Source organism: Pempheris klunzingeri, chromosome 14, assembly GCF_042242105.1.
Source record: "Pempheris klunzingeri isolate RE-2024b chromosome 14, fPemKlu1.hap1, whole genome shotgun sequence".
Classification (NCBI taxonomy): Eukaryota; Metazoa; Chordata; class Actinopteri; order Acropomatiformes; family Pempheridae; genus Pempheris; species Pempheris klunzingeri.
The window spans coordinates 4936949-4964913 of NC_092025.1; the positions used below are offsets into that span (position 1 = coordinate 4936949).

Consider the following 27965-nt stretch of genomic DNA (forward strand, 5'->3'; position numbering starts at 1 on the left):
AACTTCAGAAGAAAAGCTATGCTACAGGTGTCAAAAAACAGATCTAATGTGTTACAACTACTTCTCAGTGATGCACATGACCATACTGTGTGGATGTCAAAACAGCAACAAACCTCAAATTACATCAAGATATTCATAGATATCAAACAGTTGTGGACTTGTGGAAAATCTAGAAAAGGTGAATCAATGCTCGTTTCCATCCACAGTTCTGTGAATGTTAGAAGTTGGTTCATTGAGATCAACAGCTGGTGGAGCCAATTCTCCAGCCATCAAACCAGTGCAGACAGAGGGCACAACCAGAAAATGTCATTATCATCTCCTGTACCAAGTCCACAGTTGGCTACGAGCACCTGAATGTAAAGCACAGGCCCTTTCACCACCGTTTCTAATGTTACCTCATGAAATGACATTTCCTGACATCCCCTGAGAACCTACATGAATATGCCTGAATCCTCTGTGACAATCCAGGGCAGAACAGTGCGAGTGAACCCTCAGAGGCCACCATCATGTATTATGGAAGAACTGAACACATGACCCATGCTTATCTGCTTCACACAGGCTGGATCACTAAGCTCAGGTGTGGAAGGAGTGGGACATGGCTGATGTACCTGTGCACCTGGAGTGGGGCCAAAGGGGTTAGCTGGCCTCATCACAGGCTGGGTGTACATCATAGTGGGCTGTGTCACCATCATGGAGCCCATGTGAGGAGGCTGATGGGAGGGAAAAGAAAACACAGTATGGATGAATAACAGTGTTTGGACAAAACGTATACAACCCCAAAATAAGCTTCTGGGGGTACTTGATGCCATTTCTATTAGCTCTAACAAAACCAACTGTGCAGCAGTGAGCCAAAGCAGTGAGGATGACACAACTGAGCATCATCACTCACCACCCAGCCCTGCTCTCCCTTCCCTGCTGCTGTGCTGGCTGAAAGTGACACATTTACCATCAGTCAGTGACTGTAAATAGACTCCTCTTTCAGATACTGATCACTGAACTGACACGTACTGCCTTGAGGATAACAAATCAAAGTATTGATCATCGTCAGTGATGTCTCAAATAACTGGGCACGTTCATGGACACAATCTGTCCGGCTTCAGAATAAAAGCATTTACTACGCACTACGCTACAGACCACTTCACATGTAAGAAAGTCTCCATGCTGTGTGTGTGTGTGTGTGTGTGTGTGTGTGTGTGTGTGTGTGTGTGTGTGTGTGTCATGAAGTGGAATCCTGCTCGACATACAGTCCCAGCTGACTTACCATTGCGTATGCCATCATGCCTGTCGGTGTGGTTGCAGGGAAGGCCATGACAGATGGTGCCTGAGGTGACACAAGAAACAAGATGATTCCTTCCACAGAATCAGGACACGGCAACACCCAGCCACAGTCTATAATCAGCTCATCAAACTTGAGGCAGACTTTAAGCATTTCAAAATATTTTCAGGAAGATGTCGTGATGAGGCTTCAGTCGGTGTGTATTCTAATCCCTTTCATATTCAAACGCTGTCTCTGTCAAAAATGTGCCCATCTTGTTCTTTTTAGAGAGCAGAGCAAAACAAAGCTCACCCTGTTAGGACTTTGCAAGTACTTTTCACTGCTTCATGTAAAACACTGCACTGCATGCCTGCGTAGTATTCAGTGGAAATCAAGAATGTAGCTTGAATGGAAGCGTGAAGGAAGAGGATGGATCGAGACACTGACTGAGATACTGAGATGATGAAAGCAGGATGCAGCCAATACGGGGATTAACAAAAAACTGTTTTTGTATTGAAGTTGACACAGGTGATGATCTGAGTATCATTCTAAAAGGATGTCGACGTGTTAATGTTCAGTTTAAGGTGGAAAGAGGCTGGAAAACTGAAATAATGCTGCAAGACACTGAAATCCTCCACTGAAAACGCTACCAAAGACTTTCTGGGCTTCTGGTGTTGTCAGATTTGGATGGGATTATTTAAACGGGGAAATGGCAGACAGAAGTAAAGGAAAGCAAAAAGGAGAGTCTGTGAGTCCTGGGGGTAGAAGTTGGTTACTGGCAGGTGTGGAGCTCCTTCTGGAAAGAGATTAGAGAGGAAAAAAAAAAAAGGACAGACCCTTTCTCTGAGCAGTCCTTGCTTTTGCAACAGCCCCTGCAGTGATAACAAACCCAGATTTGTCTGACGCCCGGCCCTCTCGGGAAGGATATGTTTCATTAACTATTCAGTCATTGGTGAGGGAGGCATAAGTGAGTCAGATCAGACGCTGGTGCCAAAATTGGTGCTTTCATCACAGACCGTGCTTGTTCCATTGCACTGAGAGCGCTCCTTAAGATTTCCTCCTTGCTGACAGTGTTTGGTTTGTTTCAAGGACATCTCATTCAGTCACTAATGACATGATGAGGCTTGTTTTTGTGTGTCAGGTTAGGGATTATCCTTTAATGATTGATGAACTTTGTGTTCATCTGCTTCTTAGGCATCATCAGAGAACACATCAGCTTTTGATCATCATGTGACTTTTGCTCAGAGGCACTGAGACTACAGTGAGAAGGTGGACGTTTTACCCAAGTGACACCACAGGCTGAATGGTTAACACGAACACTACAAACGCTGTTATGCAATGCACTTGCCCTTGAAATCACCTGACCATCCATCATGGATGGAAAAAAAGTCTGTCTGTAGACATGTTATTTGGTTATGAATAAACTAAAAATAAATTAATCTCCATTGGAGACAAATGGGGCAGCAAAAAAACCTTTATGCCAAACTGATGTGCTTTTGGGGTGCTTGCTGGTTGTAGAATAAACCCAGACAGACGCAGACAGGTGAAGTCCTACCATGGTTGCAGGGTTCCAGGTGGTAGAGGGAGCGGTCTTGGGCTGCCAGTTGGTTCCCCCTGTGAGCCTCTTTTCACCAGGCTGACTCCAGTGGAGATCACTACAGAGATCAAATTCAAATGTTAAGTCATGTTTAGTATGCAGTCTCAGGGACATGAAGTTAAATATTACTTGAGTGCACTTACTTCTTTGCTGTGCCGTTGCCAATTCCCAGATCTAAAAGAGGACAGAGGCGAAGTAATGAATGCACAACCATGAAAACAACACACCTAGTTTACACAAGACATAAAAAAATAGAAAAACAAATGTAGTTTTCCATTTACTCTTTCCATTTATTGATTTACTTTATTTTCTCCTTTCCTGCTACTTTTTGGTGCAAATTTCCCCTAACCTAATCAACTGCTAATAGCACAACTAGTTCTATCTATTCAATGTTTGGGGTCCTGGTTGAAAGAAAAAGAGGAAACCTACTGCCGACGAGATTGGCCAATGACGAATCCAGATCGTTGGACACCAGTTTGTGGGACTGTTGGCCGTTCAGGGTCATTCCCTGATTGGGTGAGGATGCCACTGTAGGTTTGAGGATGCCACCTAAAACAGCTTAATCAAAAGAGGGCAGGACAAAGGGAACGGGAAAGGGAATGGGAGGGGAGGGGAGGGTGAGAGGTTGGGAGGCCCAGAACAGGTAAAGACACAATAAAACAGACAATAACACAGCAACACACAGACAAAGACAAACACAAGACATGTGGACAGAGAGAGCATGTTGAGCGTGGATGAGGCAGGAAGCAGAGCTCACAGAAAAAAAAATAACTCATCAAGCCAAGACTGTGTGAGGAGTGTGTGTCAGGTCAACTCACCCAGTCATGCATATGCCATGCAAAAAGCCAAGGCCCCAAGGAGTGTGTTTCACCCCAGGACAAGGGAGGAGAGAAAAAAAAAAATGTTTGTGAGCAGCATAGAACCCAGTGAGTGAGGGTTCACAAACGTGTGTGTAAGAGAGTCAAGGTGCTAAATGTAGCAACTTAAAAACAATTGATTTCTTCTTGACAAATGACTGATGATTCGTTAGTATAATTACCATCCACTAATGAGGAAAGGGGTGAAATAGTCGTTAACCTCAATCAGGTGGCAGTGCTTGTGACAATGTTTATCAAAATTAGGTCTGAATTCTCACCAATTTCTGATAACAATTAATGTGACTTCCTCGAAAAGCTGTCTTAGTGGGACATAAAGTAGCAGAAGAGAGGCCAGTAAGGCCAGGCTCATTTGTAGGCAATGATACCCATGTCTGTTTAAAGTAGTTAGTTTCAAATAGTACACACAGCAGGGTAATATCTCAAAAACCTAAAATTCTACTTTGAATAACAGGTCAAAAACATCTGAAGCCTTTTATTACATATAGGGCTTTTCAGAAATCAAATATTTTGTGATTTTTATTGCTCACTGTAAGTTACAATAGTCAATAGACAACAAGTAATCTGAATGTGAGTCCCTCTCATTTGAAATGATTTTCACTGCAAGAAAACACGCTTAACACACAAAGAAACAGGTCATTTACTGCACCTGAGCATGCTGAAAATTAACGTTCTGATGAAAGGACACATTCAAAATATTCAAAGATCAGCCATGGGCTTGGCAGGATATTTCAGAAAGGGCTTTACTAACATAAGTCATTGTCTAATGGCATTTGTACTAAGCAGAGTGTAAAATCTGTCCAATGATCATTAAATATTCTGCCCTTAAGGAATTCCTCATTCATCATTCCATTGAAGCCATTGTAGTAATAAAATCCTATCGGAGTTAATGAGTCAGGGCTGGAACTGTTGACAGGATCCTGTGCTGTATATACCATATACAGATGCTAACAGCAACTACTGAGACAACAGGAAGGTTTTCTTTCACCACACCATCTTTTCCATGTGATGGCTTAAAACGGACTGAAAAACCACAAACACCAAAGACCTAGTGGTCCTGGTTTCCTACCAAGAGTCACCTTTTGTTCATATTAAGGAAGTCTGAGGACGCATTGGTGTGGGATATCATCAGAACATTCATAGTCTCCACTAATCACACACACTGCCAAACAAATCAAAGTTCAGCACATCGAGTGTCCATAGCCTTGACGTGATCCAATGAACGTGCAATCTGTCCCCCATACCTTCAGGTGGCAGCAGAGTACATGTGGTCTGCTGGCTCCCAAAGGCCAGTGGGCAGAGAGATGGTCAGAGCAGGCAGGAGTACAACAATTACCTGTGGAATCCAGGTTGTTGGCGTTGGTGTTGTTGCCAAATACTGAGTCAAAGTCAACGTTAAGGCCTCGAGAGTTCTGTGGCTGCTGGGGCGTCGGGGAGGCCGTAAACCCTGGTGAGGCAAAAAGAAAACCAACTATCAGGGTCCAGGACAGCATGGCAGCTGCCTTCCTCCCAACATAACTGAGTCAGGTAGAAAAACACACCAAATATTTGGAAGATTCTCCTATTCAGATCCAGTCAGATTACTTACAACCCACTTGTTGTTCATTCGAAAAGTATTTGACAATAAAATTAACCACATATTGACTTATTTGAGCAATCACCCTGTGCTGTTCTGCACAATGTAGTTGTGTATTTAGTATATAAAGCGGTTGGATGGTGATGTCTAAGAACACTGATGACAGTCATATCCCATCATGCTATTATTAAGCGGATAACTATACGTTGTAGATACAACACTGTTAAATTCCAAACTCCAAATGTGGCACAAGACTCATGTTGAACAGCTTCAGAATCCATTTGTTTTTAAGTTATGTGTACATTTACACAGTTATGTGTAAAAGTACAACATATACAGTAACCATGATCTTTCAAAGAAAATTTCAGTTCATGAGAGGGACAACTGCTAGCACCATATGACCCATGTCTACCATTATCTGTGAGAGCTCACACACTGGTGGTGTACTGACACAAGGCTGATGACTCTGAATGGCCAGCGTCCACACCCATGAACACTGGATAAAAGCAGCCGTTTCATCGCTCGTAGCTTTACTACTTCTGCATGTGTCAACTGAAACAAAGAACTGTACTTTGCACAGATAGTTAATGATTTATCTGACGATGTTTTGTACACTCGAGTAATATTTGGGGGCGGTGGAGGGTTGTGATTCTTGTATTTAATTTCCCTCTATTTGCCTTGTATATGTCCTCTTTAATGAATAATCACTACATACTGCACTTTATTGAGGGTAATAAATTCTAGGCAAATTCTGGCAAATTGTCAAACATTTTCTGGATCCAACTTCCCCAATATGAGGACTTGCTGTTTTACTTTTTTATGCTATAGTAAAACATTTTTATATTTACATTTTTATGTATTTTTAAGACTGTTGGTCAGAGAAATACCTTTGAAGGCAAAATTGTGATTTGTTTTCATTTTTCTGGCGTTAAAAAACAACGAAATACTCAACATATCAATAATGAAAATAGTTATGTGCTGCCACAAGGAACTCACACCAAAACCATTTACCATCTGTTTCACAGACATATTTTTCAATCAAATTCAGCTGTGTGGACAGGAGATAAAAGAAAAACACAACATAGAACGACAGAGAGCACATCAGATGTATCAGGTTGGATCTCTGAGCAGGACTTGTAACAGCTTAGTCAACCTGGATGCACCTACCTCTGAATAGACCAGCTACAGCAGGGGGCTCAGATTGGAAGAGAGGAGTGGTGTTGTAAGGGCTTGGCCCACAGAAGGAGTCTGACACACAGCAACAGCAGCAGACAGGCAAAGAACCAGGCGGAGAGAGAGAAAAGGGCGGAAGAGGGGACAACATTATGAAGATACAAGACCAGAAAAAAATAGGGCAACGAAAGAGCAGCAAGGAGACCAAGCAGCTGTGGGAAGGGCTTTTTAACAGAGGAAAAACAAAGATCAGGATTTGCGGGACAAAAGCGTAGGAAGCCGCACTCATCACTTGGCTAGACTAAATACAGGGCAGAATTCAGGGCAGTGCACAACTAGTGGCCAACCACAAAACAATACAGGCTCACACCCACTGACTTGAAGGAAGCAGGGAGAGAGGGAGGCGACATGTTCAGCAGAAACGCTCTGTGAGCCGCACTGGGAGACACTGTTTCAGTCCAGGCCTACTCATGAAAATTCAGACGTTACACAACACCTCACTGTTAGCAATCTAGCAGCCAGACACTTGTCCACCATAGTACCTGTGATAAAGGTCTCTATCTGTGCAGCTGTATCAAGGTCAGATGACAGGGAAGAGCTTGATTCAAAAAAGGGATTGTAATGATCTGGAGAAAAGTAGGAGAAAAATTCTGCTGATTAAGATCCATTCACAATCATGCATCAAAGAGTTCTGGTCGTTGAAATACAAGCAGAAAGACACAAAGCAAATAAGAGATTAAATAGCCTAAATCAAAGAATGTTAAGAGCTAAGAAAATAAACACTGGGAGCTGATAGTGAACTGATCTGATTGTGGAGGGAAACAAATATTTGGAGTAGGGCAGCATGCCAGGCCCTTGACACACGTGAGAAACAGTAGGTTCTGATGAACAGTGACCCTAAACCACTTCAGGCACTTATTTCTCTACTGCTCTGAAATATACTTCTATGTATTCATCCAATACCCATATCAAATGACACAGTAAAATCACCTACAGCGAATCATCAGCCAGGATGACGTTATGAGACATGGACACAAAATCAAATCTAGACTGTAAAAGAAAAGAGATGATGCAGCAAAACAATCCCACCGAACACTTCATGGCTCGGTGTCCGAGAGGACAGGCTGCCAGCGTCCGAGGACGCTGTGGACGGGTGGACAGCATCAACAACAGGTAGTGTGAGGAAAGGGTTTGAGTTTGGAATGGATTCCTCCGCAGCTTCTGCAGCAGAGGTGAAAGGATCTGAGTGGGCAGAGGGGGGAGAAAGGGAGGACAAGACAAAAAGAAAGGAACAGAGAGATTATGGTAGAGAGGAAGGTGAGAAAAGTTAAAAAGAGAAGTTAAAAAAGTGCATGCAAGATGACGTGCAGGGGAAAAATGTCAGTGAAGCAGGCGAGAAGGATTTAAATAGTGTTCGAGACACAGCTACGGGCTGATGCCATGCACTCTGCTGCACTGCTCTTACTGGCCTAGATTTCAGGCCCCGACGAGCAGCTTTATCACAACCGCTTTTAGCAATCCAGAGGTTAAAGGTCTTCATTATCAGAACAGTCAGAGTCCAGCACAGGGGCTGATATCCACAAACATCTGTGCTACAGTATGGCAGCTGTGTCTGATATGTGTGTGTTTGGAATGTGCGCCAGTTTGAGGAATCTTATCTCACCCGTTTGCCACAAAATACAATAACTGCACACATGAACAAGGCAAACATATATGATTCCAATCACAGATACTGTACTTATAAAGCACTTCCAAGCAACAAGCTCTTAAATGTATACTTTACCTTTGCTTGCTTTCAAAATGCTGGTATTTGCTTTGAATGAATGAGTATAAATCAAACCGTCACTCTTACTTTAGAGGAGTCTCCACCAGTACCACTACTACCATTACTGCTAGATCAAATATATGACAGATGATTAATAAAGTTCTGACATGCAAATTAGGCAAATTGTTGTTTTAGCTTGTGCTGATGTTAGCAACAGTATAGTTCAACACGCTAATCAAAAGCCATTCACAGAGACTTGACCTGAGAATATAAATCTGGTGCATGATGATTTCAGATGTAATTAGTTACTGTTCCAAATAAATAATGATGTAACAGTGTTTGCAGCCTCGGTTTGTGAAATCTGTCCACCTTCCAGAGCAATCACACCTGAGAGATGTGTGTGCTCCTGAGTATGTGTGTGTGGACTGAAGCTTTGCCAAGACGAGCGGAGCTCTCACCTCCCCATGTGTTAGAGCTGGAGAGAGGAAGCGGCTGCTGGAAAGCCGGCTGCAGGTCCAGCAGGTCGTTGGCTGCCTTGGAGTTGCTGGAGGGAATGAGCGGGAAAACAAGGGCATAGAGGTTAAATCAGTCACTCAGTGACAAAACATTAGTTTCTCTTGGCTGCTACTAAAAGAAAAAAACTCTGACTGCAGTTTTGTCCTCATCAAAAAGAAAAGATTATTTCTGTGAATACATTCTGGTGTTATGTCCGTTGACATCGTTACGTTAATGTGTTATGCTGCCCCTATTTCTTCATTTCTTCATTCTTATTACATTTTCTTGTGCTGCATCCAGTGTTATTGGTACCAATATGTTACTGGAATTGCACTGCTGCAGTGTCCCAGTTCCTGAGCAGTTTCATTCAATCCTCTAAGAACCTGTGAAGTTCAATCGGTTTCACATTTCCGAACCTTAATTTATGCCATTTCATAAATAAAATGATCCCTTTAAGCTTTTATCTCCAGATCTGAAACATCTGCAAAACAGTGTCTGGTCTAAGATTTAATAAATAATAGAACCAAAATGTGTTTTATCTAAATATATGTTCATCTGCATCAGAATGTCCAATTACATTACCATGCAGTGGTTGGGAATTGAATGGGAGTCACTTTAAGATGAGTGACAGTGTTCAGTCCAGTGGCCTCACCTGTTGGTGGAGCTGGGGGTGGAGAAGAGGTCAATGGCAGGGGCTGAGTTGACGATCCCGCCCACCATGGACACAGGGGAGGAGTCTGTGGTCACTGCGGCAGGATCCTTCTGAAGCTCTTTGAGACGCTGCTCCTTCAATAATTAGGCCAGCGTGTTTTCATTTGGCAGTTGACAGCAGAGACAGACAGGACACATGGGGAGAGAAAAAAAGGAGGTGACATGCAGCAAAGGTCTCCAGCCTTGGAGAAATGTGGATATTGCAATTACACTGTATACATCTCAGACCACTAAAGCACAGGGGTGCCTGACTGACTGGGCTTTGCATTTGATATAACACTCAAAGGGAATCCTAATGACATGAACTGCATGACTTTATTAAACTTCAAGGTACAGCAAAATGTCTGCAGGCCTGAAGTGCCCTAAACTGAAAGGAACGTCTGTGAGTGAGGAAAATGTACCTTTAGTGCTTTCAGGCGAGCCTGCTCTTCTTCCAGAGCTGCCTGTTTTTCCCTCTCGTCCACTTTGGTGAAAGATATGCCGGTGTTGGCCAGGGAGGAGACTGCATTGGAGAGGGTGCTAGCCCTGAATCAGGAGACAGACGCAACAGAGTGATTAGCCAATAACAATTTCAGGGCTATGGAAAAAAACCCCACACTTTTAATAAATGGGCTCCATTTATTGCTTTAGTTCTCGCTAGTGTCACAGTTGACTTGTTTCTACTTTGTTCTGAATTGTGAAGATAGTTTAACACGGAGAAAAAATAAGTGCAATTTTTAACCATTGGTCATGCTGAAAAAAATAAATAAATAAAACTTCAAATCAGTCCAATACTATCAAGTTGCTGAAGCGAACATGAGCCTCTGCTTTGAGCCTGTGTGGCAGGGAGCCAGATCCACAGAACAGAGAGGAAACAGACCTACCTGCTGGCTGCTGTTGAGTCTTTGACTTTCTTTCCTTCTAAAGAGGCCAAATGCTGCTCCAGGGCATCCAGCAGGCTGCTGGGGGCCTAGCATGAATGTCATTGACACACATTAAGTTTTTTGAAGGCTGAGGAAAGGCTAATACAAGAAGTCCTCTGAAGAGAAAACGACCAGACACACACTGAAGCATGCTCAGTTATTGCTACTCCCAAATACAGAGACAGAGAGAGAAAAGGTTCAGATACTTACACAAACTGTAAACTGAAAATGGAGAGATAGAAGGAAGGGAAAAATACAGAAAATAAAGGTGGTAACAGTCAAGATATTAAGAAAACGTTTGGTAGACAGCTGTCTCATTCGGTTCTATCTGCTACAGTTCTACTCAATACACAATGGACAACAGACCCTCCAAATAATTGTATTTTCTACATAACACACCACATAAGATGGCCCTACCATATCCCACACTAACACCCTTGATTCACACCTTTATTTGCTGTACAACGTGCAAGGTCAGGAGTGAGTGTGAGGTGGAAGGTGTTTGTTAGTGGCCACATGCATTGCCTACCGAGCACAGCACTTGGGAGTTAAAACTTGTTATGCCTGAAGCTACAGGGGGGTTAACAGCCTGACAATAATAGCCGAATTTATGAGGCCCGTATTCTGGATGTCACCAGACCTATGTGAGCCCACAAAAAGACCTGCAGTTACACTGTGTCAATATACTTGACGTTAATATAACGCTGCCTGGCAGTATATTCTTAAGTACAACAATTCGTGTCTTACCAGGTTACCAAGAGTTTACACAATAATTCTTTTAGAATCCGAGATTTGCACGCAGATGATTTTAGTTTTATGGCTCAAGGTTGTGAGTTGTTAGCCTCTTCCAAGACTTTTCCTGGTCGATAAATACAATGGAGGTGAGTGTAATTTCATTTGTGGTTCCCAAAGCTCTAAAAAGTTTGAAAACTCAACAGCAATATTTTCCTGCAACACAAATAAAATTCCCCTTGCCTCAGTTTTGCGACCAAATTCTCAGTGCTGGATATTTTCAAAGCTCAGCATGTAATCTCTAAGCATGGCTGCATACCACATGGGTGAAATGACAGACTGATATTCTTGTGACTTGGTAAACATATTTGTAAACCTGGTATCATCTACATTTTTTCACTAATCACAGTATGTTACATAGAAGGCAGCAGATATATTCACTGCTCACTCAGATGAGAATCGGCATCATTTAAAGCAGGTACTATGGCACATTGAAAGTAGAGGTTGACGTGGGAATATCGGCCACTTAATTGGCTGTTGGCTTTAACCTGCTCCAAACTATAATGATTAAATTGTCCTTTAAAAATCAATTATAGGTGGACCTAATTTAGCCAAAATTCCTTAATGATCGGCCTCCTAAGGGCATTTTTCCATAGCGAATAAACGCATGTTACACTAAATATTCCCTCAAATTTGGCTATTCTCCTCTTTTTAGTTAAGCAAAGCCAGCAAAGATGTCAAGGTTATACAGTTAAGGCAAGTTATTTTAAGGGATTTTAAATATGCTAAATGTTTGCCTCTAGATTTACCTGAGACAAATCTGGGATGTCTCCTCGATCAATTCCCACTTGCTGCAGGAAGAGAACAAAGACCGTGAGAATTTGGATGGGAAAAAAAACAAAACAACGTATGTAAGTGATTCCACACCTCTTTGCAATCACACGTTGGTCCCTCTGGGGTCCTCACTCACCTCTGCAACTTTGAGGAACTCTGAGATCCTAGTCATTCGTGTAAGGAATTTCTTGTAGATGTCCAGTCCTTCTTTGCACTGGACTTTCTTCATGTCAAAGTATTTCTCTGTTAAGAGAAGATGAAAATAAGCACAACAAAAAGATTATGACAACCAGTATCATCATTTCTCTTATACTTCCAAAACACAATTCATAATCTTAGTGTTCAAAATGTCAGTGTCAGCAGGCAGTGATATATTCTGGTGAAATTCAGGTCCTGGAGCCCCCTATGGAATCTTGGAGACCAGGGCAAATGTAAATGAAAACAATGAGAACAAACCACTAAACATACGAACTTTTTAGGAGATATACATAGTAAATACAAAAGTCCTATTAAACGTTCATGAGCTTCGGGGACTACTACTAGTTTCATCATGGTAAATGGGCTGTAGTTGTATAGAGCCCCTCTCGTCTTTTCAATCACTTAAAGCGCTGTAACACCACATTCACAACACCTATTCACACAGCATTCATACCCTGATGACAGGGGCTTCCATGCACATTCACACAGTTTCTAACTACTAAGTGATGTGCCCTATCTTAGCATCTTTTCTTTCTCACGGTATGCAAGGCTGAAAATAGTTTTTCGTGTACACATATATTAACTTTAGGCTCTGCATAGTCATAGCTTCCGATGGACCACTTTAAACTTTCTTAGAAAAAAACATGTTGGAGGTCTGCAGCTCCAGGAAGCCATCAATTTTCCACTCCTCCATAAGGAGACTTAAAATCAATGTAGGGGAATTCTAACAAACATTCCTTGAGCATATACTTACTTTCAAAGCCGAATGCTGACAATATTAAATAATTGCAAGGATGTCTGTGGTATTTCATTTATTCTTTCACCCCATGGCCACTGTTCTTCATCATCTATAGTGACCCGTTCAATCACAATGCACACAAACAGTAAGGAAAAGCCTTCAGTCCAAATAGTGAATTTAGCAAGGCTAACCAAAACAAAAGCTTGTTTTTACCCAGGAGGTTGATTATGCCCTCATTGTATGCTGCAAACAGTCGGATCGCATCTTTGAAAAGAAGCATGAAGGCAGCATTGATCACACCATTTGTCAGTTCATTGGCATTGACCTGGAAGAGAGGTATATGTGTTGAGAACAATCAGTTTTAAGTTTACTGGAGACGACCATTTTGAAAACCCACAGGGTCACAAAAAAGCAAAATGCACATAATATATGGAAGTAGTGTTTGCAATCAATTTAGATGTCCAACCAGTGCAGCCAATACGGAGAACTCACATTGAAATCAAGCAGCACATCCATCTGATTTTGGATGATAGGGATGGTCTTGAGGAGCTTCTCTGTGTTCATGGTTCTCATCACCCCATCAGACCTGTGGAAAGAAACGGTTAGAAAATGCTTTAACGAATTGGAGATGGCTTTGTAATCTTGTTCATTATTTGAGCATTTTCTAATGTTAAGATCTTTAAGTCATTGTCATCAACACAAAACATGTGCATCTGTGAATATACCTCTCCTTGAGGTGTAGCATTGTGCAACAGTAGAGGAACAACTACAGTAATCACTCTGTTATTTAGGACTGTTAGGAGAGTTAAATTCTAAATATATCTAATAACCATATGCACCATCTAACAAAACTGATAAACTGTATTTTGCAGGAAATAAAACTACAGCAGTATAACTGCACTATTTCAGTATAATCTGTCACAGGGCTAAGGGATACCCTTCCTTGCGGAGTCAAACAAGACTGCATTTCTGGAACAAGAATATCAAACTTTGGGGCTCAAACATCAGCACTCCAGTCAGTAACAGTGAAAGGTAAGAGGTGAAAGTGAAAGCTTCTTACCCTCTCTTCACTTTAGTGAAGTCAAAGGCAACTTGTCGGTAGGACACAGCCTTCTCATTCAGATAGCGGCTATATCTCCTTATGAATGTTGACATATCATAGCCTACATGACAAACAAGAGAAGTTGGGGGACTGTGACAAATGTCATGACACAAATGAATAATGGGTAAATAATCAACTTATTATTAGCTTATTGCTGCACAATATGCACAGTGGTGGTAATATACCTTGTAGGCCACTTTTGTCCAAAAAATTGCTGAGGTTGAATAGTGTGTTCCTTGACGCCAGATACTGTATAAACCTCTGCAAGAAAAACGGCATTAGAGAAACTGTAATTTTGGAAAAGGGGTGTTCCAGTGTGAGCGTAATTGTGGACATGTACGACTGAGTCCACTATCATGAGATGATAACAAGCAGTCTTATTCCCCATGCCAACATGCTGTTAACGTAGAGGGCTAACTGTTTCTCATATAGGGTACTGAACAAAAAGCCTTGAGATTTCCACTCTTCTTATTACTCAAGTTCTGACCTCATTGCCGTAGACCATCAGATGATGTGTGGTGGTGAGGGACTTGAAGACAACCACCCAGCTGGTGTTGGTTGTCCTCTCAAACAGTGTGTCAGCCAGCTGAGGGATGTTCACATTCATCTCGTTTGTGCACTGAATCAAGTCTGAGGGAGGAGAAAAAGAGAGAGGCGGGGTGGGGGGGTTAATTGATGAACCAATGTGGTACTGAAGCAAACAATGCCCAGTGCTTCTGAGGAAGCACACAATTTTGCTGTTCAGTGAAATGTGAGATTTTCTCCATGTGCTTTCCACATTTCTCTTTTTTTCCCTGTCCTTTTCTCTGTTTTCATCTGTTCCTCTTCATCACCATGTTAACCACAATCGATAAAAGACTGGAGGGCAATGGAATGCTGGTGAGAGTTTAAGTAAACAGACTTTCAGGACAAACAAACAGTTCTAGAAAGCTAAGGCACAGGAATATGTAACAAACTTTCTGGAAGTGGATGGTCTCATCATTACCCTGTAAAAAACACCTCACCTTATTTCAAAAAGTGAAATTACATTGTATTGACACTTTTAGTAAGAAAACTCTCTGTTTTCTTACCCATGACTTTCCCTTACTATGGACACATACCCACAATGGGCTTGCCTCTGATTTAGGGACTGAGCGGGGCATACATCCTTAACATGGCTGCCATGGCAGTGTGCCATGACCATCTGGCCTGAAGTGAAAGCAAATCCCCTTGGTTCCTCTTTCCATGAAGGCCATGGGACTGATCAATGATGCCAGACTTCATCAGACTGCCCATATATCTTCATGCACACACAGTGCCCTTTATCACTTGGTAAGAATCTATGGTGCCACAATTCTTGATCTTTTAGTGGTAAGAGTGGTAATTTGGAGAAGAACGTGGTAAAGGCTTGCTCAAAAACCTAATGGGCCATTGCTCAATGAAAAATATCTACTATGAAACTAAAAAAGGAGGAAGGGTTATTACATCACTGTGTGAATGCAGTGGTGGAGCCACACTTAAAAGTTCTTGGTGCAGTTAGCACAGTGAGACCACTCCTTCATCTCTCCCCTTCAGTTTCACAGGTCATCAGTCTGGGTGATGGTGTTTTGCTATTTAGCTAAGCTACCCTTACAAGGTTCATTTTGTTTGATTTGTATATCAATTAAATTATGTATTTGCATTCGTTAAAGTCCTGATTTATAACGGTCTAAAGCTTCTTATGCATATGACTAACATCAGTATGTTAGCTCAACTGTGGTAATACCCAAACAAAATTAACTCTGCGCCAGTACAGTAACGTTATGTAGCATAATCTACAGTTTTTGATAATAGTGAACAGGCTTAGTCACAGCAGGGCACAAGACACATGGGATTACAGCCCTGGTGTTGATTTCATCATGGCAGCAATTACTTCATTCATGGAAGAATAGAATACATAGAATACATTATTTCTGATGACCAAGTTTACCAAGTTTGAAGCCATGAAATGTATGCCTGTCTTGTTTTATAGACAAGCATTAGTTTATAGTCGACCAATGCACAATTGATAATCAGAAGAGGTTTGAAAATGTTTCATTTAAACATGGGATATTACCTATTACTATCCCTGCCCATCATCAAAGAATAAACAGAAGAGCAAAGGAATGAAGATGTTTTTTCTTTTTGATTTGCCTACGAGAGCATTTTAATTTAACTCGCCGTGAACCCTGTAAAGTATGCCTACAATCATCTTTGGATACTATTTGGAGACCAACAGCAAAAGCTGTGATTCTCCATGCATTTCCCATAGGCTTCAAAGTCTGGCACCAAGCAGAGGATTTTAAATTATGACATAATGACCCCACAGACATACATACATTGACACCACATTGGCTGCTGAATTGTCATCGACGCTGTCATGTGTTTTTTTAAACTGACATTCCTAGAGCTTAGACAAGAATGGATACAGCATAAACAGGGAGGAAAAGAAGCTAAACTGACTGAGTCTGATGATACCCCATTACAAGTCCCAGGACATGTAATCAGATATTTTGATGAGATGCCAAAGCAAAAGTAAAAGTCATGTGACAGACTAACTGTTGAGAATGATCCCAGTTATCCAATATTCATACCAATCAGATGCCAAAAAGGGGCTTGGCAGGCAAAGTAAATAAATATCTAAGTGAATATTATATTTGAAGGGAGATCAACAATTCTCTACAGACCTTATTGATTCCTCAAGACGTGAATTAAGAGTAACAGTGAAAGTAATCTATTGTATATTCTTTTCTAATTGTGTTTTATTGGCTGCGGTATCACTCTAGATTAAATTAAATTGAAAAAGATCTGGTCAAAGAGGGTAAGAAAATGGTCTCAGGATAACAGTAAGGTTTTTAAGTAATGTACTGTACACCCAATGACTGTGATAAAGCACAAGGGCCACATCTATTAAATGATTTAAATATCTTGTTAAATTCAACACAATAAATTACATTTATTTTTTTCATCCACATAGACTTACAGTGTAGTTGCAAAAATAAAACATTTCCAAAATCTGGTTCATCAAATAAGCTAAACTGCTTCATGTGCTACATTTAGATAGTTGGCTTTTTTTTCCAAATGTAAATGATGTAAATAGATGTAAATAGTTAACATTAACTGTTGTGTAGGAGGCGGCTGTGCTAACCATGGAGGCCTGTTTACATGGGTGGTCTATGAATTCTCCTCAGTGTTTGTTGAAAGCCACACAAAAGGCTTTTTGCTTTTTACATACACAATAGGCCACCCATGTGACAACAAAAGCCTTTTCAGAGGCAACTGAAATGGCTGTAGGGAGTACAAATTCACCATCAACTTTCTCCACTGGTGCTCCAGAAGTTTGATTTGTGTAAAGACAAATCACATCAATCAACCCCCGCCTCCTGCTCATACATGTTGTAAAAATATATCTGCCTCAAACCACTATTCTCATCATACACAAATAAACTGAAATGAGAATTGCAGGTCACACTGGTAAATGGAGTTTATCTTAAATTAAAGTCCCTTGTTTCTTGTCCTATCCCTGTAAGCATGTGACCTTCTGTTTTAAGTGGTCCATCTGACACATGGTTGCTTATATCAGGGCCTGTATAGCATGTCAGCATTCTAATGTTAGCCTTCAACTGTAAACACAGCTCAGGCTGACACATTACAGCTTAGACAGATCAGTCCTCCTCTCTACTGCTTTCTTCCCATGGGCCAAATTTGACTATATTTGTGTACTCTTCCTCACTATTGTGGCTATAGACCTTTAGACCTTTGTTTTTATGAATGCTGAATGTTTGTTCAGTGCTATAAAGAAGCCATGATGTCAGATTAGTCATTTCTATTGAGCGTTGGTGGAATTAAAACATTGCTGATTAAATCTGACACAGAACGATTCATAATACATGTGAAACTGCACACAAAAATCTAGTCATAACTCCAGTTCAACACAAATCTGCTGCTGAAACGTGTGTGAATGACGTGATATGACTTCAAAGATTTGTTTGCTGTGCTGAACAAGTTGAAAAAAAAAGTCAACTGTGGCTTATTGTAGTGTTGAGACCAGTGCCTTGTTTCTTCAAACTCATAACTGTCAAATTTATCAAAGTGACCGTTGCTCCTCCACGTTTGTGAAATAGCCAGTGTGTGGAATTTCTCCCAGACCCACCAAGTTCCCTAAAATCATTGTTACTGAAAGAGAACTGAAACTGTTTTAAGCTCAAGCAAAATACATTTTCTTTGAAGGCAGCATTTCTAAAAAAAATCATCATCCTTGCGCCATTATTTCCAAAGACAACATTAACAAAGCTCTTGGTAAATTCTACATGCAAAAGTCTCTGTCAGCAAAAACCCACATTGTGCCAGATAAGACAAAACACAGTATTTCCTTCTTTCTTTACATATGTTCCCTTGGCCAGTGTAACGTGTCACTAAACGCATTGTATCAAGAAGCTTATACAACCCACACACAGTCTGTGGGCAGCATACATTTCTAGCTGGCCAGCAGCCTCATTTTTGATTTAAATTTTTTAGGGCCTGCTGGACCTCAGCAGACCTGCATATCAAATGAAACACATGGCTGTGCTGAACATGGGCCTCCTGCTGAGGAGCATTAGCCCATAATTGTAGATTTGACTTCGTCAAGTTTTTGTTGTGACCCAGATTTTAGCTGCAATTTGTACCTTTTTTTTTTTTTTCCTTATATCCACGCTTGCATGCACAGACACACAGAGGGACGGAAGAACGGGAGAAATATGGCACTTAATATAAGTGCATAATGTGACAACATATCGATAATAATAGCACATACAGGCATATAGGAAATTCACCAACTTCCTGAATTCATATCAAGGTTGAATGATGTGGGGACTTTAAACTGGAGTTATACTAGAGGATTGCAGCACATTTAATGGCAAGAAAGTTCATGGTATCCTGGTGTACATTATGAACTCTGCCACCATCTCAGAAATTAATTTAATTGATTATTGGTCGCCAAAGGCTAGAAAACGTGACATAGGCTACCACGGCAAGGCAAAGTAAAAGGAGGCAGCTGGTTGAGCTCCGACAAGAGCTTAGTTTGTAAGATTTAGGGTCCTCTGGTTGTGTGAAGCTTTGTGTCCATGGAGGATTTCCAATGCATGCATGACAGGGTGGAGGATTTAAGAAGCTCAGAGAGGATGGCTGTATTATCAGATGGAGCTGACTGACAGTACAGTGAGAAGAACATAAGAAAGGAAGTGCTGAGTACACTAAAGAGGACATGGGAGCTAAGTGTTACTCTGCAATGGATTCACAGGAATCACAGGGTAATCAACACGCTGGAAAACACTTCTTTGTTTCAGCTGTACTTTAATTCTGCATTATTACATACGATGTACTGTGATGGATTTAGCTTAGGTCTCAGGGCAGGGGCCCAATGAGTAATTCAGCTGTGGCAACAGAAATTTTATCAAGAGCCATGCTGACATGATGGTTGTCTGATGTGAACAATAATGGAAAAACACTGGGGTACAGGCTCTCCTCCTGACACTGTGTAAGCAATCTAAAGAGCTGACACGATTAATCAATTATTTGTCAACTTTGAACCATTTTAAGAATTGATTGACTATTTTTCTTAAAGTAGGCAAACTGTTCGACGTTCTCTGATTCCAGCTTCTTAAATGTGAATATTTTCTGGTTTCATTACTCTGCTATAACCTGATTAAGTAAAGTGAATATGTTTAGGGTGAGGACTAAACACATTTGAGGATGTCATCTTCACTAATTGATATTTTTCACCATTTCACTTTTGACATTTTTTAGACCAAAACTAGTCATTCATTTTCTCCTGCTACAACCAAATCAAATTTAGACTCGTGGCAGATGAGCAGCAAAGTTGGAAGATGATGATGATGATGGTGATGACGATGATGATGGTATCTTAACTGTTTCAGAAACGAATCAAAAAATAATATGCCAAAAAAAACACGTCATGTGCCGTGATTCATACTTGCCTCAAGATATAAACTGGCTATCCTTGAGTGTGGGTGACAGAATTGTGAAGTGAATGGATAAATGAACAGGGAAGTGCTGGAGACGTACTTCAGGATGCCAGAAAAAATACTTGGCAAAAACAACCTAAGCCAGTGGTGAAACGAACCTCTGTCATAGTTACGGTGCTTTGTTACTAACATGGCACCATTACTCTGAAATCCCACCAGGCATGTCTGCGTTGCAGTCCGGTTTTGTTCGGTTCTTAGTTTTTGCTTTTTTGCTTTTGATTTGGTCATTTACCTGTGATTTTTGTAATGACTAAGCAACCTATGTTCCTTCTGCTGTCTGGTTTAAATGTGTTTCTTGTATGTATTTACTACTTTGTTGTGCAGCCAGCAGGTTAAAGTGAAAGTTAAAGTGTTTGTCTACTTCCAAGACAAAAGTCTGGTCATCTGTGGTGTTGAAAAACTCTCTGACCCCTTGACGTTCAGCCTGGTGCCTCAGATTATAAAATGATATTGATGTGGTGGTGGAATATACCATTGAAAGTCTGCACGGCGTGATTTACTTTGAAAACTGAGCAAATTCCCTTCGCTATTTGTTTGTCTGACTTTCCACCTGTATCATCTGCTCTATGCTGATTGATACGGCTGCAGCTTCCACCAAAGACTGCGCGCGTATCTTTAGTGGAACAGAGCACCCAGCCTCTTTTGGGATGCTTCTAAAACGTGCTGCGGAGCTTCTGGTGGAACTAAGAGCATAGTGATCAACTCTGGCAGCCATGTCGCAGCCAGAATGGAATCTTTTTTAATGAGGCCTGTTCAAGACTAGCATACTGCCCCGGTTTGGTACCTGGCAGTGCTGTCAGAGTTGTAGGCTAATGTTAGTAGGTCTGACGTCTTATAGTCAATCATTAGGAGGAACCGGGTTTGCAACTTTAACCAGACACTGGCAGCTCTGGTATTCACACTACTCCTATTGGACAGTTTTCAAGGCCAACAAGCCCAGTGCATTGCAGTTGTTCTAGATTTTCTACCTTTTAAGCAAAAACAAAGTCCACAGCCCCTTTTCTCTAGTCATGTAGCACAAATTTCAGGACAACGCCCAAGCAATTCTCAATTAGATGCATCTCAGGATGGAAAGCGAGGAATTTTAAGATAACATGATTGTAACATGTTTGGGATGTTGAGGTATTCCAGTGGCCAACTGTGGACGCTGGAATCATGTATGCTTGTAATCAGCAGCATAATTGCCAGGAAGTACATCAAAAGTATCCCAGCCAATCTCATATTTGATCAGCTCAGCTCTCCTGTGCTCTGAGAAGGGGGTGGGTTATGTAATGACTTCCTGTTGGCTGTTTACCCTTGGCAATCCAAGGCTTGCTTTAGGAATTAGAGGAACTTCCTGCTTCAGGAAATGTCTAATGTGGGGTAAAGCATACATGGAGCCCCTGAAACTTAAGCCACATCAGTGCAAAATTCAGCTACTTCATGAAGTTTCACTGGACAGCTAGCAGGAGACGGGCTAGAGGTGTGTGTCACAGGGTAAGGGTTACCTATGCTCCACTTGACAAATGGGCAGTGGCACAGATCTCTCTTCTTTTCTCCCTTTCATTTTTTTTTTTTTTTTTTTTAGATAGGCCTTTTTTCTGGCTAAAATACATGCTCCTGTTCACAGCAGTACATTGGTTAGCGTCTATGCTGGGACGTCTGCCTGCTTCTCCAAACTGTGGATGTGCCAACTTCCATCTACTGTAGGTAATACACAGACTAAGGACTTCATACAACCTTGCATTAAAAAGATCCAAACTATCACTTTAATACAGTCTGCCACAAATCAGACAACAGACAGGTACCACTTGTTGAGAAAGACTTCAGCACCACATAACTGTGGGCTCTGGTGGGCTACAGGACCGAGCCCGTCATGGTAGCTAGTCTGACTTCTGCCATTGAATCTCACAGGCCTTTCAGAGTCACAGTGGGCTCCAGTCAGCTCAAACGGTGGACGGAGGTCAGCACTCTTTTTAAGGGCTGTCACTTGATGCTACTGCAGTCACATGCTCCTTGTGTAGCCCTACATTCAGTCTGGGGAGGGGGAAGCTATGGGGCAGGGCCTCTGGGAGGTGCAAAGGTACAAATATATATATGGTGTGCCTGTCATTATGGTTCAGATAAAATAAGTACAGGTAGACACGGCTGAGGTTCCAGGGAGGGCAGACGGCCTAGATATTATAAGTAAAAGGGAGAATATTTTCATCACAAAGCACTGTTATCACTATCTTGTTCTCAAATGATGAGCCTAATATTTAGATCTAACCCGCAAGCCATCCTCGACTGATCCAATACTTCATGCTGCACCAGCAGGCGCAAACAGAAGTGCCAAAGTCACAAAAAAAGTTTAATAGTTTTGACTCCTCAAATAAACCTGCTCTACTCTCTAGAACTGATATCTCCTGTGTTTACACTGCCTGAATTATGTCTCACCATAAAATCCTTTTTCAGTAAAAACTATTAGAGTAGGTCCTTTAGGGCCCTTTAATCCTCTGCTCTACATTTTGGTGTTTCACTAACAGTAAATTCTCTGGTACTGTACATATGCCTACATTTATTTTGGAAACCAAATGAAACCAAAACCTAAATCCAGCCATTAAATTCAAAGCAGGTGAGACATGAATGAAATCTTGTCACAGTTTCATTCCGTACTGATTTGCATGTAGGCCAGAGGAGTGGGTAAGACTGACTCAGTGGAACAGAAGCACCTCGCTCAATAACAGACAATTTCACAAACTGTGGAAATCAGTGAGCAAATAGATCGACCAAAGGTTGAAGAGCCTTCTCAACAATGCTTGCCTTTAATGGTTTTACACAACAACAGCTCAGTTTAGGTTTCCAATTCTGCCCTCTGTTTGAGTAACTGATAATAGTCTGAATCATTAATGTGCCCTTGATGTAGGACGAATAATGGAAATAAACTATGAGCATGAAAAATGGACATATCAACCATACACATCAGCAGCATACTGTTTCCCAACCCTCTGCACCCTGTAACAGGAAGTGGTGCAAATGCCTTGTTGGAGGTGTGTCAGCTGTGATAAACCATGTATCATCAGCCCCTTTCACACACGGTCCAGGTAAATCCAGGTATAAAACATAACTGGGCGGCTGTGGCTCAGTGGTAGAGTGGGTCGTCCCTCAATCAGAAGGTCGGGGGTTCGATCCCCAGCTCCTATGGGTCAACATGTCGAAGTGTCCTTGAGCAAGACACTGAACCCCAACTTGCTCCTGAAGCCTGGCTTCAGAGTGTGAATGAGTATGAAAGAATAGTCTCCTCCAAATTACATTTCTCCTGTATGATTAATGGGTGAATGAGGATGTCATGTAAAGCGCTTTGAGTAGTTGAAATAACTAGAAAGGCGCTATACAAATACAGACCATTTACCATTTACTGCCAGGCCAGTGTTCTTACCGTTATGAAACACAGTTGTCATATCATCAAAATGTACAGGGCAGCATTAGAACACTCCAGTTATGTATAGCTGAAGTGTGTGAACTAATCACAACGTGGTATATTTCACTCGTATGGCACATGTGCTTGAAAAAGTTCCCAGCATGAGTGTGTGTGCAGCAGTGTAAAACTTAGGTTCACTCAGGTTTCTGTTGCAAAAGTAAAAGTAACACAAACTCTTGATCTACAATTCTTGATGTCTGCCTTTAATGAAATTCATCTCACCAGCCACTAACCTACCACTGACTACCACAACTTTGTGTCCGATTAAAAATCACGTGACAGTAATATTAATTAACACATGGGTACATGCAGCTGCAAAGGAGATCATATTTGTAAGCATCCGCATGCTTACAAATCCTTTTGAGTCAAAATATCTATGTCAGTGCCAAGGGTCAACAGCCACTGGTGATTTCATATATGTTACCTCATGAGAGACCTTTGAGCAGTTCAACAGCAGTGTGTAATGAACTTTACACAATGGCAATTTAACCAGACAAAAAGACTGCACTTGGGCTGCTCACCATTACAGAACTGTGGCACTACAAAGACCACATATCCCAAAATCTGTAGATTCATGCACTCTGCAGGGGTGTCGTCTGCTCTAAACTCACTTGATCACAAAAGTCATTTCACACTTACTTTAAACAAACGTGCAAGTAAATAAGCTGAAGCTGGCAGTGGGGGTTGATTTGTTCACCCTTCACTTATCCCTGTCTGGTAATTGCAGAGTTTCTTTTAAGTTATGTGAATGAGTTTATCTAGCATGCTGGTGTTAAAGAATGTGAGCTGTGGTCCAGCCCAGCGCAAACTCAACAGAGACGGTGCAGAGGACGATATCTCACCTTCGATCCAGACAGGAGGGACACAGGGATGTCAGCTAGACACATCAGGGCTATATCTGGCAGGTTAGGGAACTCCAAACACAAGTGCACCCTTCAGCCCTCTTTAAATACCTCAAACCTAAGTGAGATTCCTGCCAGGCAGTGAATCTCTAGATTACCTCAGGGAGAGGGTTGAGTTCAGCAGCTCCACACAGAAGCCACATATCAGCTGGTTGTCTAGAATCAGGAAGGTCACTGGGACATGGCCTCATTACTGCATACTCCATCAGCTGAAAGCTGTGCTTATGCAAAAACCCACGTGGAACAACATCAAACATGGTGCTCCTTGTTCAAGCCTGGCCTAAAACATGAAGTAAATGGAGGCAGATTTCAAACAGTACTAAGTTGCTGCCTATAGAAAGTAATGCATGTTTGTTTCGAGCCAGTTAATACTACAGAATACAGTGTGATGAAACACACACTTTCTAGTCATTAACTTGCTACATAATCAACTTAATAGGACCTTTGCTTATAGATCATACCACCATTCAGACTACAAGCAACTGACATGAGAGAGCCTGAATGTAAATATCTGCGTGGGTCAGGCACGTCATTGAGAACCATTGAGACTTACTGACGGCTGCTATTCAAATTCAACTGTGATGACCAATTTGCATAGTAGGTGCGCTGCGTGTTTCAGGTTCTAGTGTGCCAAATTTCATTTGCAAGACTGATAAAGGCAGTCTTTATCAGACTAATCTAAGATAGTCTAATTCTGAATAAAGCCTTTGTTGAAAGAGGAGTAAAACACACAGCTGGCAAACACCAGCTGGGCTACAAGTTGTCATAGCTGATGAAACTGAGACCTAAACTGCCAATATGTGAAAATATAATGGATGTGATAACTTTCATTCACTTTCTACAATATGGGGATGAGAAACATTAGTTATCTGAGAGTACTTATTTTTACAGGAGGGCTGCTCCGACTGAGATCAAGATTGGACTACCCTGTTCATACTTCATACAGCTTCACAAATGAGGGAAATGTAGAAAACTTGATGAAATCGTGCCAGTGAGCAGTGGGTTTGCATTCAGCGGATGGTATGGAGGGAACCAGTCAGCAGTGCCATTACATTTGGAGTGATAAACTCCATGTGATCATGTGCATGCTGAAAATAAAATCAACAAAACACTGACATGAGGAAAGAAGTAGTTCAAAGTCAAAGGAGCAAAGACCAGATGACAGTACCATAAACTGAACTAAAACACAGATAGACCTACTTTGTCAAAACTGTGAAGCTGCATACACCTGCAGCTAATTCATTTTGAATAACGTAACCATAAAAATTCATAATTCAGTATTTACCTACAGTTATCCTTTTGTATGCGTGCATAGTTTCTACTCACACAGAAAGGTTACGTCAACCCACAGTGTCCTCTCTTCAACATATTTACCCCAACAGTGTGGTGATCATGTTTTAGTTACATATGCTGATTCTCGTGGTGTGCTTCATTAACTAGTGGCATTTGTGTCGCTGGCTGGCATATAGGACTACTATTATTTCACTACAGATACCAGACAGGTAAATGCCTACATACGACCTGTTTGACTGTTTGGTCTGGGAAAGTATCGATAGAAACTCAAACATGAGGCAAAGATCAGGAAGTATGAGGCTATGTAACAATCCAGCGGTCAAACCTCTCCAAATGCTCTACCAGAGGATGACTGTTGATGTCCACGCAGCTGGATGGATCATTTTAGAATAAACAGCTCAACAGTTGTGAACGATGCCAACAGTGGATGTGGCCATCAGAACTACTGTACTAATATGCTTGTGTGCTCCTGAAGGGAGCAGACACACTCCACATGCTGCCACACACACTAGATTCTCCTGAGCTTTAGCGATGACACTATCATAGAACACACTTAGAAAACAGAGTCCTAACACAAATGCAGCTCATATATTTGTAGCCTCGGTACGAATTATTCTATAAAAACAAAGAACACACAACTTCCATGTCTCACAAAGTTAGGGGTTAACATAGAGGCAGTGCTGGCTACCTGTTTGCTGTAACGGGTTTTGATGGTGATTGGCCTCTAAAATCTGAACTATTACCAGGGTGTGAGTTGTTTAGTGGAATCCTGATGTCAAATTGAAATGTGAGACATAACATACAGGCCGAGATCATTTTATAGGCTATACAAGTTAGCCTTTGCCATTAATCAAGTTAACTCACAAGTGCTAGCGTTATATTTGGTCTCTCCGGGGCTCGCTGGCCAACAGTTTCCTGTTCGGATGGAACTACTCAGGTAACGTGTAATGGCCGAGTGAACACTGTAGCTGTCTCAGAAGTGTGGTTAACCATTTCAAATATTAGAGCATTCATGTTACAGCGAATTAGCATTAACAAGACAGCTAAAACTGAGCTCCGTCATTGGCCAACTGCTCGTCAGCCATCATAACGGTTAGCATCGCTATCACCTCCGACACAATGGACGGCTTCTGTGGAAGTGAACGCCACTGAATGCCGGGAAGAAGATATAAGGACGTGTTGGTTTTAAAGGTGGACCACCACAGTGAGGCTCAGTTAACGTGACACTGACGTTACATGTATGTGCAGGCCTCATAGCCACTGACACAGCAGCCAGACCCCGACGTTAGCTTACAGACGCCGAGCCGAGCTGAAACATAAACCCGTAGCAGTACCGAAGCAGATCATACTTACAGTCCAAGTGCTTCTTTTTGGGCCCCATTATTTCATGCGTGGTCGCCTTGCACACCGTTTTGGAAATCGCCGAGCCGGTAACACTGTGCTGAGCGGCGGTTATCCTGTCCGTAATGCTCTGCCCAGACATCCTGTATCGGGTCAAACAAACGCTAACAGTTACCGAAACGTTTCCAGATGTAGCGGAACAGCCTGGGTCTGTGGACGGTGTGGGTCTTCAAACGCTCGGTGCCACCTGACAATACTGGAGACAGGGGAGAGACAGAGAAGGCATAATGAGACGACGGCAGGCAGGCAGGCAGGCGCTACACCGTGGGCTAGCTAACTAAAGGGAGATATATTCACCCGTAGAGCTTCAGCTAAAGACCCTGAGTGAACCTGCAGCGAGAAGCATCCATATTTCATGGCTGTGAGATACGAACCTCGTCTTTTAATCAAGCCCTCACGTCTACAACCTCTTCTGCTCCTCCAGTACAAGTCCTTCTCACATACCGTGGCTGCACAGACAGAATAACAATAGATGGTACTTCCGGACACAGATTTCCACAATAAAAGCTCCATTGAGGAAAACTTCAGAAAAGGAGGAAAGATCATGATGAATGCTAGCATCCCCCTCCTCCCACTTCAGTGTTACTGGAGGCAGATAAATCCTTATTTGATATGGAACCTTCTGTTATGCTTCTTTTGCACTTTTCCATACGAGTACCCGTTGCACCACCCTCATTCCCACCCTCCATTTGCACTATAATTCAAACCATTCTGTATTACACTGACAGTACACTTTTTGCATGTGAATATGCTTGATATAAGTTAGTTTTCCTTTTTCTTTCCTCTGTCAGTGCAACTTTTACATAGTTTGCTCTATTTTATTGCCTATGACATTATTCATATTCTACTATAGTTAATATCAGCTCATACATTTGTTTAAATGGTATTGTGTAATGCCAAATGAAAAACCTTGAATTCCTTGGTTCCTTGTTGCTGAGCTTCTGCACATTCAG

The 27965-nt window shown here is 41.7% G+C and overlaps 1 protein-coding gene across 5 annotated transcripts in view; it reads right to left on the minus strand.

Annotated features, from left to right (window-relative positions):
• Positions 1–27462, minus strand: part of picalma (phosphatidylinositol binding clathrin assembly protein a) — a 29837-nt gene extending 2375 nt beyond the window's left edge. Inside the window, exons 1-22 of one of the 5 annotated variants that reach the window (XM_070843135.1) lie at positions 27387–27462; positions 26965–27208; positions 14442–14584; positions 14140–14215; positions 13913–14015; positions 13345–13438; positions 13066–13177; positions 12052–12158; positions 11891–11932; positions 10311–10396; positions 9849–9972; positions 9389–9522; positions 8700–8785; positions 7566–7718; positions 7019–7102; positions 6471–6551; positions 5064–5174; positions 3282–3401; positions 2996–3026; positions 2811–2910; positions 1262–1321; positions 609–710 (exon numbers count right to left, since the gene is read on the minus strand). In XM_070843135.1, the coding sequence (XP_070699236.1) occupies positions 609–710; positions 1262–1321; positions 2811–2910; positions 2996–3026; positions 3282–3401; positions 5064–5174; positions 6471–6551; positions 7019–7102; positions 7566–7718; positions 8700–8785; positions 9389–9522; positions 9849–9972; positions 10311–10396; positions 11891–11932; positions 12052–12158; positions 13066–13177; positions 13345–13438; positions 13913–14015; positions 14140–14215; positions 14442–14584; positions 26965–27094 (2079 nt within the window). In that variant the 5' untranslated portion in view covers positions 27095–27208; positions 27387–27462. The remainder of the gene's footprint in view (positions 1–608; positions 711–1261; positions 1322–2810; positions 2911–2995; positions 3027–3281; positions 3402–5063; positions 5175–6470; positions 6552–7018; positions 7103–7565; positions 7719–8699; positions 8786–9388; positions 9523–9848; positions 9973–10310; positions 10397–11890; positions 11933–12051; positions 12159–13065; positions 13178–13344; positions 13439–13912; positions 14016–14139; positions 14216–14441; positions 14585–26964; positions 27209–27386) is intronic. The other 4 variants (XM_070843138.1, XM_070843137.1, XM_070843140.1 and 1 more) reach the window with 4 other exon arrangements.
• Between the last annotated feature and the right edge of the window lie 503 nt (positions 27463–27965).